Here is a 20,830-nt window from a genome sequence, read left to right as displayed (position 1 = left end):
GGGAGGTGCAGCACAAATGTAGGGTAGGCTAAGGTTAATTTTGCACATCGATTTGTCTTGCTGGAAATTCCCAAACTACTTATACTAAAGCAAACTAAAGTGGGATGCTTTTTCTCCTGGATAAGTTGTTTCTGCTGTTTTAATTTGAACTTGCAGGTTAAGTGTAAACAAAAAGTAATAACTCTATTAAGCCTTTATTATCATTAGAAGTTGACATAAAAAAAAAACTACTTCACCATTCAATCAGATAACCCGGTGTGAGAACCTTGGACACACATTCGAGATTTAAGAGTGTAAAAGTGTATCATTTGAAATTTTTTGCCTTCTTTTATTATGCATTTTTAATTACATGTAATTGCTTACTATCAAAACAGGTTTTTATTTTTTTTTTATTTCCAAAGGATTTGAACTGGTTTTACAACACAGCAGTCACACTTACAAGGAAAATTAAACAAAATGAAGCAGAGCCACTTTCCTCGGTTGTCACGAATGTACGTTTGTGGACGACTCGGCAGATCTCGAGCGCTGCGGCCGTTTGAACGTACAACAAGTCACGAATCAAGTCACAATATATACTTTTATTCTTATCGTTAGGCAACTTTGAGAAAAAGATCAAGCCCAACGTGCCATTTTAAAACGTATAAAAACTCATGAACGACGTGACCCGATTTGAACCGTTTCCTCCCTCCAACTTTTTAAATGTCAAAAGCACAAATGTGTCCCTTTAGGTCAGACATTTTAATGACCTTGTTTACACCTGTGCCTTTCAAGTGACTGAGCTGACAACACAGAATGCTTTTCTTTAGCGACGCGGCCACTGAGCTTATTCATTTAATCAACAGGTTCAGCTTTTTCTTTGTGCTTTGTAATTACTACTCCAGGCACATCTGGAAGGTCTAAAACTTGATCTGAAACGTGACCCAACACACAGCAGAGCACCACCTCAATATGGAGAACGTGTGAAACCTCTTTACCAGCATTTGGTTTATACCGCTCTCTGCATCATTTACAGCCCATCATAGAGCAGCACATTTCTATTTAGTTTTCTAATGGTTCAGGGTAACGACCACTGGCTTACGGGACTTTAAATTTGGTCGAACTGGTATGGCTTCACTATCGAGTCGTGCTCTTTACGATCCTCTTGTTCTGCTTTGAAAAAAGTAAGATATCAGATCTCAGAAAAAAAAACCAAGAAAAATACTAAATGACATGTTTCACACTCATGTATGTTTATTAACACCATGAACGACATCAAACTACAACACCAACTGTATGAAAGAAGTTTGATATCCAAATAATCATTTACTGGCTAATACGTCTAAGAAATTTAGGGATTAGCTTGCAAACAGTAAAATGTACAGTTCTGTCAGTTTTTTTTTCTATCTTTAAAACAGTGGAAAGCCAAAATTACACCTACAAGCTGTTTAAAAACCTTTTCTGCAGCTGTACAATGTCTAAAAAAACCTCATGCACGAAAAAAACAAAACAAAAAAAGCATCAGACAACTAATGAACAAAGTATAAATGTGCTGTGGTCTTCAACAGAACACTTTTTCAGTTAAATTCCAATGACGTTAAGGAGTCAGCGGTTCTTGCGTTTTAGGCTGTGTGTCTCCAGCCATGATACGATGAATCCTCCTGCGGTGGTTCTTGAGTGATTTAAGGCTGGGGTATGTACCCTGACAAACGTCACAGCGATATGATTCAGACTGTTTGTGAGTGAGCAGGTGTTTCTGGAGACTGTCAAACGTACCAAACCAGCGAAGACAAACGGGGCAACGGACAGGCTTGATGGCAGGCTTGCAGGCTCCATTTCTCTGGTGAAATATTAGAGAGATGGAGTTGGGAAAGTCAGAGCTGCAGTGTGAACAGTGGAAGGCTTTGGGTGGATTCGTGGCGGGATTCGTGGCTGGATTCGCAGTGCGCACGCCTTTGCAGCGGTTCCAGGATATGTGCCTCCGAAGGGAACAGCGAGTTGCAAAACTATTTCCACATCGTGTGCATACAATCCGCTTTTTTACTGGAGCTGGAAGTGGCTCAGGGTGTGGTTGTTTCTGTGGAGGCTGAAGCACTGACTGTAAGTGCTGCTGCTGCTGCTGCTGTGGAAATCGAAGTAAAAGAGGCTGTGATCGCTGTGGTTGTAGTCCCTTTAGCAGCTGGTGATGAGGATGCATGTGGATCTGCAGATGAACTTCATAGTCAGCCCAAGAATTAACAGTCTCACCACAAGTTGGACATGTGTACGATTCTTGTGCGTGCTTCTGCAAATGCTCCAAGAGGAGCCTTGGAGATGTAAATCCGGCCCCGCACTCGCAGGTGACCCTCCGAGGAAGCACAGAAGGCAGTGACATGATGCCCCAGTTTTGTGCGCCATCCTCCTGGGTGTGAGAGTCAGCTGCCGCAGTGCCCGGCGCACTCTGCTGCACTGCCACACTGTCCTCATCTGGCATCGTTCGCAGCAGCTGGCACCTTTTTCTGTGAACCATCATGTTATCTTTGCGATTGAAGATCTTCCCACAGACAAAACAGGGGAACATTGCTTTCTCATTACTGGCATTAAGTGTACTGTCACCTTGATCATCACCCTGTGCTGCGGTCACGATCCCACGTGGCCTAAACCCACACAGTCGCAGATGGCGTCTTAAAGTTGAGGCCCGACTGTAGGTTTTCTGACACCTGTTACAAGGATAACGTCTAACACCGTCGCTGACAAAATAGTGCAGGCCGTGTGCAGCCATATCTGCGTGTTCAGCTGACTCAGACTGATTCCCTTCGCTATCATTACCAGTACTAAGCACCTGCATTTCATCATCCAAGGGCATTGTCCACTGCCCTTCATTACTGTCTTCATTCTCAGGTTCCTCAGCATGCCAGCTGTTTTCTTCTCCTTCCTGGTGTAACGGAAGAGATGGATCCTGATGCTGCTCTATAATGGACGATTTGAGGGAGAATGGGGAGAAGCTTTTTGCTGGCGGAGTCCAGGCCAGCTGTGAAACTACAGACTGTTCTGCATTTGAAGAAGCCAGCTCAACCTTGATGTGTCCAGTAACCTCAGTGCCTACTGCTATACTCTTGGAATTGTGGCATCCGTCTTTGTCCTCGTCCGTGTCAGTTTTGGCATCGCTGTTTGACCTCTGTGTGAAAAATTTCTGAATTGAGGGAGTGAATTGCCTAGAGATGGCTGACATTTGACCGTGACACCTGTGCGTTTTGAGGTTCCACCTCCGTGCATAGCTGTGCTTGCACAGTGGACAATAGAAAACCTTTTTTGCATGGTTGACGCTGTGGAATGGCACTATTTTGGGGGCAAATGAGAACTTGCGTTTTAAGGAGCCAGATGGCAGTACATTCCTGTTTCCCATCTGAGGGCAGACGTGATTATCAGGCAAAGGCAACCGCCCGATGATGAGCTGTTTGCAACGACGACAGCATTTAATCCTCTCTTTTTTGTGCAAAAAATGATGCTCCGTCAATCTGTCCAAGTTCTGAAAGACCCTACGACAGCGGCCGCATTGATATCTGCCATATGTGCCTTTACTAACTGAATCCATGAGCTTTTGACGGGTCTCAAGGACCACAACAGGAGACAAAGTCTTAGTGAGAGAGACAACCCTTTTCTTACTTGACTCCAGAATTTTGCTAATGGATGGGGCTTTAGTCTTTATACCAGGTTTAGCAAGCAGCCGTCGCAACTGAGCAATGGAGAGATCATTGATCGGAGACGCATCTGCTTTTGCTCTTGGTGTTATATCAACTGGTACGATTTCTTGCTTAGGGACAACTTTGTCACTTTCAATCTCAGACTGAGGACGTGGAAAGCGGTTCAGGTATGCTGACGCCAGCAACTTCATTAGAGTGTTATTTTTGGGCAAATTCTCAGATTTTGCACTGTGATCTACAGAATTTGTCGTCTCCTGCGAATGCACATCTTCTACAGTGTCTGATATTTGCTCTGCAGTGGTAGAAATGTTCTCAAGTTGCTTCTCACCAATATCTTGAGGGGGTGTACGCTGGCCTTGAGGTGTGGTTACCAAGGCAACACGGTCTTCCAAAGCCATGTCTCCTTTAAGGGCCTTTAATGGGGGATCTTCAGCAGGTGGGGACTGGGAAGTGGAGGGGCTATTGAGGACCAAACCTGTCTGGGTTGTAGGACTGAATGATGCATGCGGACTGGGAAAAACGTTATCGCACCCTGTTCCACTTGGAAGGACAATATTACCGTCCAGGGGCTGCAGTAGCTGCACTTGAGAGACATGTGAACGTTTGTGCTCCAGCATGAGGTCGAAGTCCTGAAATTCCTCTCCACAGTCGCAAATATAAAAAGAAGGAGAGGGGCTCTCAGGCAAGACAGCTGGTGGACTCTGGTGCTCACTGTTTGAGTCTGAATTTGCAAACAGTGTTTCATGTGGGCTGATGCTAGACTGTGCTGGAGGCGGGGAGGAGACCTTTGAGAGCGTACTTGCATGGGTTGCTTGATGTACGAGCAAAGACGCTAATCCAGTGAAGGTGGCGGAACACGCCACACAACGATACACTTTGGGTGATGAAGCACTTCCCTGTAACCCGAGCATTATGGCAGCCAAACACTAGAAGGCTGGTGTTCTGGTCAAGCTGAGCAGACTCCTGTAAAAAAAAATAAAGAAGAAAAACACACAAAGTAATGTCACTAACAGAGAGCAGACCGTCCAAATTAGGAAAACATTTGTTCCGAATGAAAATCTTTCATCTGCCTTCAACAGAATATGAACAACACAATTAGTTTAACTTAAAGTCTGCATCATGAACAACTTTCAAATTAAACTAAATTGCATTTTTATACGTTTGAGAAAGGACAAATCAAAAATAAATAGATAAATGAATAGAATTCACGCCACCACAGTTAGGTGGGATTCTGGTCAATGTGCACCTCCTGGATAAATACCTTATGAGTGATTTCCAAATAGACCTCAATGGAAATCAGAGAATAACATGACGTGATGGACATGTCATGAAAGCTGCAACTGTCTGCATTTTCTTCAACACCTCACTCCACAGTGTGCCTAAGGCATGGCCTGAATTCCAACACGAAGAGACAGCTCAGCCCGCCTGTGGTCAACAAATCCATCAGGTCTTCTGACAGAAAAAGGATAAGACCCCACAGCAGCAGATTCACGCCCCATTTCTGCTGCCATGATCAGGTGAATTTCCACTTTACCGTCACGGCAGGGGAGGAAGAAAAAAATAAATAAATAAAAAAAGTGAGAGAAAAGATTGTGCAGACCTGTGATACTGCCTCAAGAAGAGCCACAACCATATCCATAACCACAATGTGCTGTGGAGCACAACAAGCTGGCACATCAAGAATGGCCATGCCTTCGACTAGCCTTTCACAGCCTCTAAAAAAATACTGGGTAACAAAATACAAACACTTATGACCTACATTCCTAGTTTTACCAATACCTGTAAGGAGAGGCATTATAGTGGTGTTGATAATAACTTCTGATAATAAGCTCCTGCTTTCCGTACGTCATATGTAGCCAGCAAAGAAAATGCACGCCCCGTGCTAAACTAAATAAGCTGATAAATAAAAATAAAAAATAATGTTAGCACTCGCCCTGCCAGTCCCTGAATGTGCCAATCAAGTGCGCTATGCTAAAACGGTAGCACTGTGGGAAGAGTAAAGATCACTGTACGGTTGTGTCATGCGCTTCATATCAGGCACACAAAGATCAGCTTTTTTCCCTCCATTTTGACCACCATGTGTCTGGATAAATGGCTCGTGTCAATTGTCTGCATTAGTATTTGTCACAATGTGCCAGTCAACGTCCTATAAGGTTGAACAAAACGCGCACTTTGCGATGCACAAGCCGCCGACAATCATGGTTTTCAGAGTGTGACGCTGTTGTCCCAATGTTCTGGGCCCCGCTCATTTTGACTGTAAATTAACTTGCCGCAAGACGAGAAACAAAACACACAGACAGTGATAACATTACTGCAAATTCCTGTGGCCATCGATATGTGATAAAATCTGATGTTGTGACGGCCCTATTCAGAGTTTTAGTTTGGATATATGCCATGTCACGACTCACAAAAAAAGAAGCTTAATAAACTGACATTTGAATCTATGCTCGTTTTCAGTCATATGTTCTGTAGCTTACAGCATATGCTGTGAATCAATACAGGGTGCCATAATGAAACACTGCCTTCAGTGTAGCTAGAAACTCGGAAACATTTGAGAGCATTCGAGAACAATGAGAGCTAAATCCACGCTAAGATTTTGATAGAACAGGAATGCATTTTTCTTCCGAGGACCATTTGCCTAAAGGACCTGTGCCGTTTACAGGACAGATGTTTCTAATGTAACTGTGGATGCAGTCTGTTTTAAATTAATGGACAGCTCACTTCCACTTGACATATTCCTGAGTGACATCTGGGTGGACCATACAGGAGGCAGGACACAATAAAACAGGCACGTTCAAGAAATCCCAATGATTTCCTCATTGCACATTAATGACGACTATGGACTTAAGTAATGACATGGACATATCCGAAGTACCAACAAAAGAGTGACAATCAATACAGAGACAAGTGTTATGAGCCCACAGACATGTTTGGCGCTTTTTCTCCAAACAATAACCTGCATTACTCACAATTGGGCTGATTCATAACATGCTAAGGAGCTGTTTTGGACACACGTGTCTGAAGTCAGTGCGGAAATATGGATGGGGAGCTGGGATGATAAATGTTGATCAGTAAGGCTGATTAATCTTGCAGAGGGTTTAAAACTTAAGATACAGCTTGCAGTGAAAATGAAATGATCGACATTTATGTGATATTGAAATTACCACAAGGTAGTAGTTTACCTTTAAAAAGTGGGAATGACATAATTCAAATATATTTGAGGGTGAGTTTGAGGAGTTTAAGGACTCACAATATCCAGTCTGACAGAAACGAATTGATCAAAAATAGCTTAGGGAGACATAAAATAATTTTGGCATATCTTAACTAATGTAGTTACCACATCATATTCACACTTGTTACATTAAACACACACAAAAAAATTTGTTCTTCAAACATACAAAAAGGACAGCTTATTTTCCAAGTCTTGTATTATGCGACTACGTAGCTGACAAGGAGCTCTAAACCACTAAAACACCACGAGGTGGGCAGAGTCACAACAACACACACAAATACTGCTAGTTGTTTCTTTTTTTTTTTAAACCAGCCTGATGAGAATATCGAGCTACATTAGCTTGCTAATACTAGCCAACACGTTAAGAAAAAAAAAAACAAACATACAGCGACGCTGTTTTACTTAGATTACATTTCGAAATAGCATTATATGGACTTAATATTTTTTTCTTTTTTATTTCTAAATCTTTTACCTGATCCAACCTCGAGTTAAAGATCTGGCAAATGAGCACTATTTATCTGCTACGTTTGTTAGATACATGGACTCTGGGTCTCTCTCAAACATCTCGGTGGGGCTGCTAGTAAAAGCTAACCAGGAGGATGTGGTCATCCACGTTCTTGAGCAGGCCGAACAGGGGTAATAACTGAACGTTTGCAAGCTAGCTACCATGACCTATGAAGAAGCAGCAAAGTAAACCGCCCGTTTGTATCTACAAGTACTCACCAGTCCCAGGAGCGCTACTGTTTTCTATCGAAAGGGAACCACAAGGGCGGAGAGAGACGGGAGGAAAATGGCTCGACTGACATCTGTCCAAACGAAGCATAAACTCTCAAGGGAAAGGCGACTCTGCCCGTCTCTGTGGTGAACAAATGTGATGCTGTGCCAGGAGCACCGAGAGGAGAGCTTCAGCTGCAGCGGCAGAAGGCGCGGAGTGCTTTGGACGGCGCATGCGCAGTGCACGCGTGCCTTCCAGCGCAAACTGGCCGCTCGAGCGCGGCGGTTTGTCACTGTGGTCACAATTAATATTACAGGTCACGATAGCAAGGGCGGATATTTATTTTCCATGTCGTGGGGACAAGCAACATATAACAAGAGTAGCTCTTGAGGGCAATACCGAAAGAGAAAATCCTCATAGTTGTCTCTACATGCAGTCTATGAGATATTCTGTATAAAATTAGAGGTTGACCAGCACTGGAAAACCAAAGGAAACCTACCCAAAACTCCATACCTATTTTCCTTTGAGACTTTCAAACAGTTGAAAGACCCACAAAGTAGATCAATTTAGACTCTATAACTATTGTGTTATGTAATGTTTGTTATCATAAACATGCATTGAGTCCATCAAATAATTTTTGGGCGGTGCTGTTGTTTACCTGTTTTTTTTTTAATCTCATCTGCTTGAAAATAATTTATTTTAGTTTATATAGTTTTTTTTTCTATTCGATATCAATTTGAATCCTTTCATCCAGTTTCTATATTGTGTTTTCTCTCTCACAATTAGGCTTCCTCTAATTGTGATCTTGCACACACACAGACACGTCAGGACACCACATGATTATCATTTTCTTCTATAAATGTCTTGATCTAGTTTTCCGTAATGTCTTCTTCACATTCCTCTCAGGGTATTCAATTTCAGTCTCAAAGCATTGTCTTCTTCTCATTCTTCAGGCAAATAGCTGACAATGGTTTGTTAGAAATATTGCTCATATTACATTTCTCTGCACTGTAACCGTCTTTATTTAAAAAAATAAAATAATCTATTCTTGATTAGGTTGACCTCAGAAAGGAAAGATTCAGTGTGTGCAGTTGCTTTATCCGTCTCTCTTGCCTCTGCTCTAACCTGCAGCCTTTCTTTCTCTCTGTCTTTGTGTGTTGGTGCTTGCCTGATTGCAGGAGTGGTAATGGTGCCCTACAGTCTGAGCAGAGACCCACCAGCTGCAACCACTTCTGCAATCAAGCCTCCCTCAAATGCTCTGCTCTCGCACCACTCCACCTCCAAAATAAAGACTCTGCAGTCATAGTTCCAGCCTTTTGTTTGTTGTTTACTGTAAATTCCCAAATCTTTTGTCTCTGTTTAACTCATATTTACTATAACTGCACTTTCCATCTCTCATTGGCAAGATTAATCCAGCCCTTCTCTGCCTACCTGATAGTAATGTAATATCCCCATTAAAAGGAAGTTACAAGTTATCACTTGTATTAACACATGGGCGAGCAGGTACCCATTTCCACATCATTAGCTGCTAACATTTTTAAGTACAGAGGGAAATTTTGTTTTAGAAGGTGGCTGGATCAGCCTTGAGGATTTTCCCAGGGAACTCAAGTTTGAGAATGGCATGGCACCATCGCTGCTTTTCTTTTGTTTCAGATGTTTTAATTCTCAGCGGGTGTCAAGTGAAGTTTAGGCAATAAAACCACATGCAGAGCACTGGGAAAGGATATTGTTTTGGGGTAGAATTGGACATTTAATCTAACTATGCCCATTGACTTTTGTTTTGCATTGATTTACATAAAACAAAAAAAAGCCAACTGATAATGCCAGTCCCTAACCCTATTATCATAGGCCATAAATCGTGAAATGATTAGAACTAATACAATCTGAGTACTAGTTACTTTTAATGATATTACTGCAACACCAGGGAGGATTTTGTGGAGATAATGTGTGCGACCACTAAGCCGATTGAGTCTATATACAGATTGGGAGAGCTGTAATATAAGAATGCACATGGGTAGACTTGCAGAATAGTCTGTAGGTATCAGATACAATTACAGTCTATTACATATTTGCTTAAGGAACGGATCTTTATGCTTGTTTATATGTCATGTTTGGCACTGTATTCTAAGTGGATCAGTTAAAATCTGTTGCAATTAAACTCACCAAAATACTTGCACACTCACACACATTTTTGTTTCAGTTGTGCCTAAATATATTCAAATTACAGTCATCCAACAATAATGGGCTCAAAGTTATTTACATCAACCGAAACCAGTCAAAGCAACTTTCTTTAATATCTTTAGGCTCCTAAAATAAAATAAATTCCTCAGAAAGATAACATAAAGAAAAAAATGAATACATAAAATACATAAATACATAAAAAATACATAATGCAAGAGTGAGCTTGGCAACATGAAAATGCTTGAACAGCCATTGAAAACAGCAGTGGTGGACCATTAAATGTTCTTCTCAGTAGTAAAGAAAAACCTCCTCACAACATCCCGACAAGTGAATTGCTTTTCTGCAAAGCTACCAACAAGCTTTTCTATTTTCATAGTAAGTTGGAAAATAACGCGGTTCTACTTAGAAATTTAATAAAATGCAAACATATGTACTTAAAGACGGCCAAACTATAAATTTGTTCAACACAATGCTATTCTATAAAATTACAATGTCCTGATAAGGCTGGTCTTTGAGGTGTTTGAGGATCCAAATCCATTTATGGAAGAGCTGATGAAAAGCGAGAGGCGGGGTTGTCAGTCCATCACAGGGCCACTCAAAGTTAAACAACCAAGCACACTCACTCCTAGAGCCAATGAAGAATTACCAGTTAACCTAACATGCATGTTTTTAGATAGAGGGAGGAACACGGAGTACCCGGAGAGAAACCATGCATAAACGGGGAGCACAAACTGCACACAGGATTCAAACCAGGAAGGCTGTTACTGTGAGGCACTGTTGCTAACCACCACACTACCCAGCAGCCTGTTAAAAAAAAAAAGATGACTGTTAAAAGTGAGACATTTCAATATTTCATGAAAAATATTACATTATCTTGAATTTGATGGCCGCAACACATTTCAAAAAGGTTGGGACAGGGACTTGTCCACAACTATTTGGCATCTCTTTTTCTTTTAAAAACAGATAGAACTAAGGAGATTGTTGCTGGATATTTGGGGGAGGAATGATGTCCACTCAACAGTCCTGGCTCTTCTTTGTTGTATTTCATGATGTACCAAATTCTTTCAGTTATTTCATGCTTTCAGTCCACTTGCAGGTTCTGATTTAGCATTATCTTCTGGAAATATACAAGACTTTACCTGAAAAAGACATAATCTTGATGGGAGTGTTACTTTAGAAATAAAGTAATAGAAATCCCTTTCAGCATTAATGGGCCTCTCCAAATGTGCAAATGACCTGTTCCCATACCATCAGAGATGAAGGCTTCTGAATTTCCACTGCTATGCTGATGATACTCATCTGTACTTATCTCTGAAACCAGACTGAACCAATCAGTAGGTTAAATTAAGCATGTCTCAAAGACACAAAGACCTGGATAACTCAAAATGATCTGCTTCTAAATTCAGACAAAACTGAAGTCATTGTCTTTCGACCTGAGCGCTTCAGGAGGAAACTGTCCAGTTATATAGCTACTCTAGGTGGTATTTCCTTGTCTTCTTTTTTTTTTTTCCCTTGTCCTGTTCAGCATTATGGCAGCAGAATTGTAGTCTGAATACCTTTGATGCCAAACAGATTTGCTTTGCCAAGGGAAGTTTTATAAATGTAAAGCTCCCCTTGATGCCCATTTATTTATTTCTGTTTACAATATATGACATGTAATAGAACTGAACCGGACCGGGGGACAAGGAAAGAAGAAGAGGAAAGAAGAGGAAACAGAACAAAAATAGAAACAAAAACCAGACAACCAGCTGCTACACCTGTAAAAAACAAAACAGACAACAATCCATGGCCTCTGAGGGGAATCCAGCCTTAGCGCCACCAGGAGCACCTGAAAGCAGACAAGCAGAGAAAAAACAAACACACAAACAAACAAAAACAAGCACAAGAAGCGGTAATCGCATACAACACAGCTGTGGATATAGATGACCTGAGACGACATGATAATACATCAACTGCATAGCGACCATGCTACTGGGCTAATAAATGTGTGTGTGTGTGTGTGTGTGTGAGAACATGCAACACCCATGGCACAGGACCTACATGATAACCGTGCTTAGTTATGAGTGTATAAGTGTACAGGGCCACAATCCACAGCCCCCCCAAGCAATCAGAAGCAGGCAGAGAGGGCCACAAGACCCAGGCCACCAGCAGCCCCCACAGAGCACAGAACCCAGGAAGCCCACCACAGGGACAACCACGCATCCACCCAGAAGACTGCAGAGGAAGCCCCCGGACATAGCCCCCATAAGCATAGGGCAGAGGCCCTCCGGGAGCCAGGGGCAACAGCCCATCGACCCCGCCAGGCCCCAGCCGCCCAGACATGGGCCGTGCACTGGACCCGGGCCCCGGGAGCCTGAGCGCCCCCAAACCCCCCGGCAGAGACCCCACCCAATACCCAGGAGGGCCAAGCGCCCCAGACAGCCACACAGTGGGTCAGCGCCTGCCCCAGCGCCCCTGGCCAAGTGCCCTGGGAGTCAAGACGTGCCCACAGGTGGGTGAAGTCGCGAGCAGCGGGGAGAGCCAACGCCGCCCCCCCATCGGGAGAAGCACAGGCAGGCCAGGTGACAGCAAGTCCCAGGTCCAGGCCCAATCATCACCACACACACTTTCACGTCCCATACATCCACACGTCCTCCCTCCCTCGAATCCGCTGGGGTGTAGTGCAGCGGGCACACCAGGGGGCCAGCAGCCCCCCAGCCACCACAGACCCCAAACCAGCAGAACAATTCATTAATCCTCCTGGCCCCTCCTGCCCCGAGCAGCAACCAGGAAGCAGGGGTGTGGGAAGAAGAGCCCTCCCCTCACCCTTCTGGCTCTTCAATATTTTCTAATAGTGAGCAATTAAAATTGAGGGGCAGCCAAACTTGTAGAACTGGGAGCACGGCCCTCTGGGCAGCCTACATACCCAAAGAGCCCCACCCACCAGATGCCACTCAGTGTAACCACCTTCCAAGACCTAATGTGTGTGTGTGAGTGTGTTTGATAAGTAGTAATGTCTAAGGTGTAATTAAAACAGGGGTGGGGAACTGCAGAGTGCAACCAAAGGGGACCACCTACGTGGCCCCATCCACCACACCCCACCGAACACACACGCCCCCAAAACCCTTCATGTGCGAGTGTGTGCTGTGTACCGGAGCCAGAAGGGAGAGGGGTATGGGGATACACACCGGGGGAGCTACTCTCCTTGTCTTCTTCTAGTACAGAGAGGAACCTTGGAGGTGCTTTTGACCAGAATGTGTCCTGACTCCTGTGACTCTCCTATATTTCTAGAACTGTCTTCTTTCACCTTCATAGTATTGCCAAAGTTAGGAACATCCTGTCTCAGAGTGATGCTCAGAGTGATGCAGAGTGCATGCATATGTCAAGATTGAACTACTGTAATTCTTTATTATTTGTGCTGTCCAAAAAAATCTCAGAAAAGCCTCCAGCTGATCCAAAATGCAGCAGCCAGATTTCTAATGAGAACAGGAGAAAAATCATATTCATCCAGTTTTAGCTTCTCCTCATCAGCACCCTGTTAAAGTCAGAATAGAATTTAAAAATATTTTGCTCACATATAAAGCTCTTAATGACCAAACTCCATCATATCTTCAAGATCTCATATATTTTTTTCCCAACAGAGCACTTTGCTCTCAGACTGCAGGTTTGCTTGTGGTTTCCAGAGTTTCTAAAAGTAGAATGGGAGGCAGAGCCTTCAGCTATCAGGCCCCTCTCTGTGAAACCAGCTGCCAGTTTGGGTTCAGGAAGCAGACACTCTCTCTACCTACAGGATTAGGCTTAAAACTTTCCTTTATAATAGAGCTTACAGTTAGGGATGGTTCAGGTGACCCTGAAACATCCCATAGTTATGTATGTAGATACAACATCATTGTTGTCATTAACTGGCCTGATGTTTTGTTGCTTGTTGTTCCCTCTTTCCTGTCTTATCAATCCCTAATCAGTCAAGGCAGATGGCCTCCCCCGGGTCTGGTGCTGCCAGAGGTTTCTTCCTGTTAAAAGGAAGCTTTTTGTGTCCACTGCTGCCTTTGCATTTGATTGTATTATGATTGTATTATAAAGAACTGGACTATTCATTGGCTTGAATTGGACTCTTGTGATACATTTTGTTGTGATTTGGCGCTTTACAAATAAAATCATAAGAGCTTGAATACGTTCTTGAAGACATTTAACCTCTCGTCCGAAAGGCTTCTTTAGTTCTGAACTAGATGGTGGGGAGTATCAGTTTATAAGTTTATCTTATGATATTCTTCTTTAATTTCGTCTGTAATTCAAGACATTACAACGTTTGATATCGACGTTAGGTAGTTCAAGTAATGTGTTATGATATCTAAGCCACCTCTGTGCAGACAAATGTGATGTTTTCTGAGCATGTAAGTTGTGAGAGACAGCATGAGGGACCGTAAGGGTTACATCAGAGTATCTGACAATATCACATGATGCTAACACTGTTTTTTTGGCTGCAGCTACTGCCCTCAAACAATGAGCGAGACCGGCAGCGACAGGATCAAGCTTAGAAGAGAAATAAGCAACCGGTAGAAGTTTATCTCCATGAGGCTGGCATAAGACAGATGTAATAAATCCAACTTTTTGATCCACAAATTGGGTAAATGGCAAGTCAGGTCTAGGCAGGCCCAAGGTCGGGGCCTGAGACAAGGATGTCTTCAAATCTTTAAATGCTTTCTCTGCATCAGGAGTCCAAGTTAATTTATCATGTGCACTTAATGTTTTCCCATGGACCATTAAGAAAAGGGGTGCCTCCTTTTCTGAATAGTTAGGGATTTACTGCCAACAATAAGACATCATTACTAAAAAACTTTCACAGCTTCTGTATTGCTGCAACTCGCTTGGGAGGGAGAGATTTAACCCTCTCCTTGATCACGTATGCCAAATAAGTCACGTCTTTTGTGCAAACTGAAGCTTCTGTCTACTGACCTTGTGCCAGTTGTCTGCCAAATGTTTGAGAAGCGCTACTGTATCAGTTTTACAAGCCTCTTCTGAAGGGCTGCAGATGAGTAAATCATCAACATATTGTACAAGGGCTGACCCCTGGGGGTGATTTAAACACTGCAGATTTTCACTCAGAGCTCTATGAAACACGGCCGGACTTTCATGATGTCTCATCGGGCATCTGGTCCACGTATATCCCCGCCTGTTAAAGGTGAACCAGAACTGACTTTCTTGGTGGACTGGCACAGAGAAAAAGGCATTAGCCAAATCAACAACAGAAAAATGTGTAGTTTCTGGTGGAATCAACGATAATATGGTATATGGATTGGCTACCTCAGGTGCCCACGGGTATGCTGCTGCATTTACTGCTTTTAGATCTTGCACAAATCTCCATTCTGTAGGTCAGTCTTCCTCACAAAAAATTTTAACAGGGAAAATAGGAGTGCGAACAGGAGAGTCACGTGGTACAATCATGCCAGATTTTAGTAATGAATCAAACACTGGTGTGATGCCATTGATAGCTTCTTTCTTTAAGGGGTACTGTTTCAAACATGGTCTATAATTAGATTTGGGGTGTACCACCAAAGGCTCAGCTCCTTTCATGAGCCATACAATCATACTTATGAGAAGCCCACAACGACGACTGGACCTCAGACAACTCTGGGATGTGTTCTGTTTCTACTAATATAAACAAATCAATGCATTGCACTTGTTCTTTCACTAGCCCTACTGATCTTTGAACCAACACTGTGTCTGTCAACTCTGATCGATACACATTACCTTCAGTGCTATATTCTATTTTAGGATCCTCTGCAGCTGGCTCAAATATTTGCTCCACTATTGAAGGACTCTGGATCTCTACTGGATGACCGTCCATCCCAAAGCAGCAAGGCAAGGACTGAAAACCTGTTAAAAAGTAAATGGCCACAGAGAAAGCTAAAGGCTAGGCCTGAAACTCTAATTGTGGGTGACTCTGCCGTAAATGATGTACAAAGGATGTGCGGTAAGAACACTAAAGTCCTCTGCTTTCCTAGGGATATGGTTAACTGAAGGAGAGAATTCTTGAAATTGCAGATGAATATCCAACTGTGACAAACGTTCTGCATACAGGGTCAAATGATGTGTCCAAGCAACAATCTGAGGTTCTGAAACGGGACTGTATTGGATTATTAAACACAGTGAACTTGCTGAATGCAACTGTATTCATCAGTGGACCAGTACCACCCGTCAGAGGAGGAGAGGAAAGATTCAGCAGGTTGTTGGTACTGAATAAATGGCTTTTATTTGGCAAATAGATTTAATTCTAACAAGTCAGGGGTGAATCTGTTCACCTCCAACATATTTTATTTCCTATGTCATCCATCTGTGCTCAGTGCCAAGGCTGAGATAAACAAGGAGTTATCTCATAGAGAGGAACAAACAAATTCCAGCAGAAACCTTGAGGAGGAACTCTATCTGCCCCCACCAGAAATGAACTTTGGAAAGGAGAGACATCAGAGGTAAGAAGAGGGGTCCTTATTTGCCCCCAACCCTTTCAACAGCACTAATGACCAGGACCAGGACCTTCCTCTGCCCCCCCAAGCTCTGACAGGTCATCGCGATCCTCACCGGATCGGGTCAACGGTGGGCTCAGATCTACCCCCCCCCCAAAGGTTCGCCACCAAGCCTCGCACCAACCAGAGTAGCCGAAGTGACGGAGCCCAGCCCCACCCCCTTCTGTCCCTCCACGCCGCCATAATGTTCTGTCTCCACAGTCTGATGTGTGGAGGGTCTGGGCTGTGAGGATTTTGACAGTTGTGACTTTTCCCAGGACTAGCTGGGACCTTGTTTATTAAGTTTTAAAATGTATGTACTTTTAGGTAACAGAAGGAGAAAAGTGGCCCAGTCAAAACAGAGAGTTGCACTCTACAAGATCTTTAAATAAAGTAATCATACCTTGTGTGCCACAGACTGCTCCCAAACACGAGGTGGCAAATAATACCTCTAAAACACTTAAGTTGGCTTTATTGAAAGTTAGGTCTTTAGCTGGGAAAACATTCCTAATTAATGATTTCATCACTGAGCACATCTTGGATTTTATGTTTTTAACTGAAACTTGGTTAGATAAAAAAAACAGTGCTGCTGTTCTCATCGAGTCGACCCCTCCTGGTTACAGTTTTATCAGTGAGGCCAGAGTGAACAAGAGAGGAGGAGGGGTTGCAGTCTTAATCAATGAATCATTTCAATGTAAGCAGTTATCTCCTGGAAGTTTTCAGTCCTTTGAATATATGGCTATACAGCTGAAGGCCTCACTCAGAGTCCTGTTTCTGATGGCTTACAGGCCTCCCAAATACTGTGCAAACTTTTTTGATGACCTCAGGCGAAATTCCACACTGGTGAAAAATGGGAAAAGAGAGTGTCGGAAAGCTGAGCGTAAATGGAGAAAAACAAATCTCCAGGTTCATTATGACATCTATAAAGAGTAAATTTCACTCTTATAATTTACAACTGAGGAATGCAATGAAGTCCGACTTCTCTGACATCATCACCAAAAACAGTCATACTGCTTGGGCCTTATTTGCTACAGTTGACAGGCTAACAAACCCTCCTGTGTCAGTGGTAGCTGAACTTCATTCCACCATGGCCTGCAATGACTTTGCCAAATTCTTCACAGACGAAGTCGAAAATATTAGACAAGCAGTTGGTACATCAGCAGCAGGTTCAGCATATGTACTGTGTCCACCAAAAATCAGTTTAAACACCATGACACTGTTTCATGACACTGTTTCAACCCAATGTCAGGTGTGTTTCCAGAGCCACTAAAAACAGCTGTAATTAAACCTCTGCTGAAAAAGGACAATCTTGACAAGATGCAAATGAACAACCACAGGCCCATCTCAAATCTCCCATTTTTAAGTTTTTCAATAAGTTTTTTATTACTTTTTAACACAAAAATAACTGCTATGATACCTTCAAGTCATGTTTTAGACGGCACCAGAGCACTGAAACTGCTCTGACCAAAGTGTTTAATGACATATGTCTGAATACAGACGGTGGAAAAATGTCAGTCTTAGTTTTACTGGATCTCAGCGCTGCTTTTGATACAGCTGACCACAATATATTGCTGAAACGACTGGACAACTGGGCGGGTCTTTTCTGAACTGTACTAAACTGGTTCAAAACATAATTAGAGAACAGGAAGTACTTTGTGTCAATAGGTATCTAATCTGAGCAGACAAGAATCACATCTGGAGTTCCCCAAGGTTCCATTCTGGGACCTCTTCTGTTGAACATCTACATGCTCCCACTGGGACAGATTATAAAAAAGAACAAAATAAACTAACCATAGCTATGCAGATGACACGCAGATGTATATTACAATGTCACCAGGAGAATGAGGCCCTGTACAGGCCCTTGGTATATGCATTGAGGAGATTAATGACTGGATGTGCCACAACTTTCTCCAGCTAAACAAAACCAAAACTGAGGTAATTGTCTTTGGAGCCATGCTATTACAATAATCAAGCCTACTAAAGATGCATGGACTATTTTTTCCAGATCCTGCTTAGAGATCAGATCTTTTAACCTTGATATATTCTTAAGATAAAAGTAGGCTGACTTTATTATTGCCTGAATACCGTATTTTGCGCGCTATAAGGCTCACCTGATTATAAAGCACACCCTCAATTATGGAGTCCATTTCTGTACTTAACCCATACATAAGGCGCACCTGATTATAAGGCGTATTTATTACCTAATGTTCTCTGATTGGTTTATCGCCGCCAGCTGTTAGAAAAATTAACTCACAGACAATGGCATGAAACCAAGAAATCCCTCAGAGGCCTCAGAATTTTACTTGCAAGGGGAGAACAACACACAAACCTTCTCTCTGCAGATTCACAAGAGTTCTCCAACGAGTGGTTGCCTCCCTTGCTCTTTTATTAGGTGACACACACACATACATACAATCCTCTATGTGCCCAGGTCTGGTATATCTCCTGAGTTTGGAGGCATCTCCTTATTTGGGGAGCTATAAAGATAACGATCAGTGGGGAGACAACATTCCTTCTTAAAACACAGTTCTCTTTGTCTCCCAACTTCTCCTTGTGAAGTTTTGATATGAAATGGACTCTCTGGCTGTGACTTTTATATAATGATAATAAGCAAACTTTTCTGATATCAGCACTGTGTCAGCGGGAAATGGTCCGATGGTCAAGGACAACATCGTAGGTCGTTTTAACACAAACTGCACATCCGTCTGCATCACACATCTCAGACTGAAGAACAGGCACTCACTGGGACATGGGCAAAAGCATTAATGATGACACATTATAGTCTTCGCCCCATTCAGAGTGAATGGCTGGGATCCGCCTAACCCTGGATTCACTCCGAACGCAAAGCGAGCGACGGAAGTGGCCAGTTGCCATTCTTTTCCAATGCTCGAGAGAGAAGAGGCGTGGCAAAAGTGAACCTGGCGGTGAGCGGCGCGAAGGGAGAGTGGCGAGTGATGCGGAAGGGGATTAATGCCCCAATGAATGCTCGGCGCTCCCCGCGATAAATTCAAAATGACGGTATTCGTGACAGATTTTGGAATCCGATGCGCTTTATGTGTGCACCGGATTCCAAAAAATTATATGGCGCACTTGTGAAAATTTAAGGTTTTTAGGTGCGTCTTGTGGTGCGGAAAATGCGGTACATATTTTGCCAGTCTCACAACAGCAAGGAGGAGAGGTCTTTGCAGCCCTGGGGTATGTTAGGGTTCTTCAACCCTGGTCCTCGGGACCCACTGCCCTGCATGTTTTCAATGTTTCCCTCCTCCACCACACCTGATTGAAATGATCAGCTCGTCATCAAGCTCTGCAGTGGCCTGATAAGGAGCCATTCATTTGAATCAGGTGTGTTGGAGGAGGGAAACATCGAAAACATTCAGGGTAGTGGGTCCCAAGGACCAGGATTGAAGAACACTATGTTAGAAGATATCTATTTGGCTGACTCCTGGGCCTCGACCTCTGCCTATGTGCACTCTTTTTCTTTTTAATTTCCATTGTGGTTTTCTCATTTTACAATACCATCCATCCCTATTCTATCACTACAAGTCTAAGTAGAGATCCCTCGGCCTCCCTCTCTCCAGCCTCCTTTATCTTCTCAAATGGGACACCGAGGTATTCCAAAGCCAGCCAAGAGTTATAAGAGAACCAGTCTTTTAGTGCTCTAGATTAGGCTGAACTGGATCAGACCAACAATGTTAAACTTTCTAAAGTTACAGCAATGGCTTTTTAAAAGTTGATGTAGTTCATCTTCATCACCTAAATGAAAAAATAAATTGATAAATAAACCGTGATGAGTCATTTCTGACGATACCTATATTTACATTGTCTGAAGTCCAGGCACCAAGAGGTGGAACTGATCCCTCTTTGTGGCTGAAATTCTTCAGTCCAGCATTGAACTGGATGAAGTTCTTAGACTAATAAAAGTTGCTGTTGCACATTCAGTCTTTTAACTCTTGCTCAAATATAGTTTATCTACTGTGCTCTTCTATCCCGAGTCATTTTGTGAGCCACTTTATGAAAGTTATTTTTCCATGTATCCCCTTTAAAAGTCACCGAAAGGTGACTTAAGTTCATAATATGATTAATTGACGATCAGTGGCAAAAAGAAAAAAACAGCTGTTTCATGGTGAAACCGCATCCTTTACTTTGAGAATGTAGGGCTCTTAATCAAGGAACGTAAAGCACATAGATAATTGTTGTACAGAAAGTGCACCCCCTGTCCGTTCATTGAACCTTCTAAATTCACATTCAGAACACCTTTTTGTCCAAGAACTGTTATGCCCCTTTTACACAGTCCAGGAAAACTAACCATTACCATAACAGCCTGAGATAAAACTGTTGAGCTTCAGTAACCATCGTGTTTTCAGTCTGACGCAGACAGCAGCACCATCATTCCTGATATTATACCGTGGTCATGTGTTTCAGTGAATTATCATTATAAATATTATATATATCATTATTATTATAAATATATTATTATTATATTTATTGAATCATCAGTTTAACATTGTTAGAATTACCTTTCTGTACAATTTTTACAGGTGCTAACTTTTAAAAGAGACTTAGG

The 20,830-nt window shown here is 42.7% G+C and overlaps 1 protein-coding gene across 1 annotated transcript; it reads right to left on the bottom strand.

The window, feature by feature from the left end:
- Positions 1-1,208: 1,208 nt before the first annotated feature.
- On the bottom strand, positions 1,209-7,819 carry LOC140316596 (uncharacterized). The gene is made up of 2 exons (XM_072394495.1): positions 7,615-7,819; positions 1,209-4,622 (listed from the first exon to the last, which is right to left on the bottom strand). The coding sequence occupies exon 2, from the start codon at positions 4,568-4,570 to the stop codon at positions 1,574-1,576; it is 2,997 nt and encodes a 998-aa protein (XP_072250596.1). The 5' UTR covers positions 4,571-4,622; positions 7,615-7,819; the 3' UTR covers positions 1,209-1,573.
- Positions 7,820-20,830: the final 13,011 nt, after the last annotated feature.

Source organism: Leuresthes tenuis, unplaced genomic scaffold (assembly GCF_036924035.1).
Source record: "Leuresthes tenuis unplaced genomic scaffold, fLeuTen1.0.hap1 SCAF_10, whole genome shotgun sequence".
Lineage (NCBI taxonomy): Eukaryota > Metazoa > Chordata > Actinopteri > Atheriniformes > Atherinopsidae > Leuresthes > Leuresthes tenuis.
Note: the sequence above shows the minus strand (reverse complement) of the source record. Positions and strands in the feature narration are given on the sequence as shown.

Bases quoted from the DNA above. Each gene is read 5' to 3' on its own strand.
- LOC140316596 (XM_072394495.1), bottom strand. From the start codon at position 4,570: ATGCTCGGGTTACAGGGAAGTGCTTCATCACCCAAAGTGTATCGTTGT.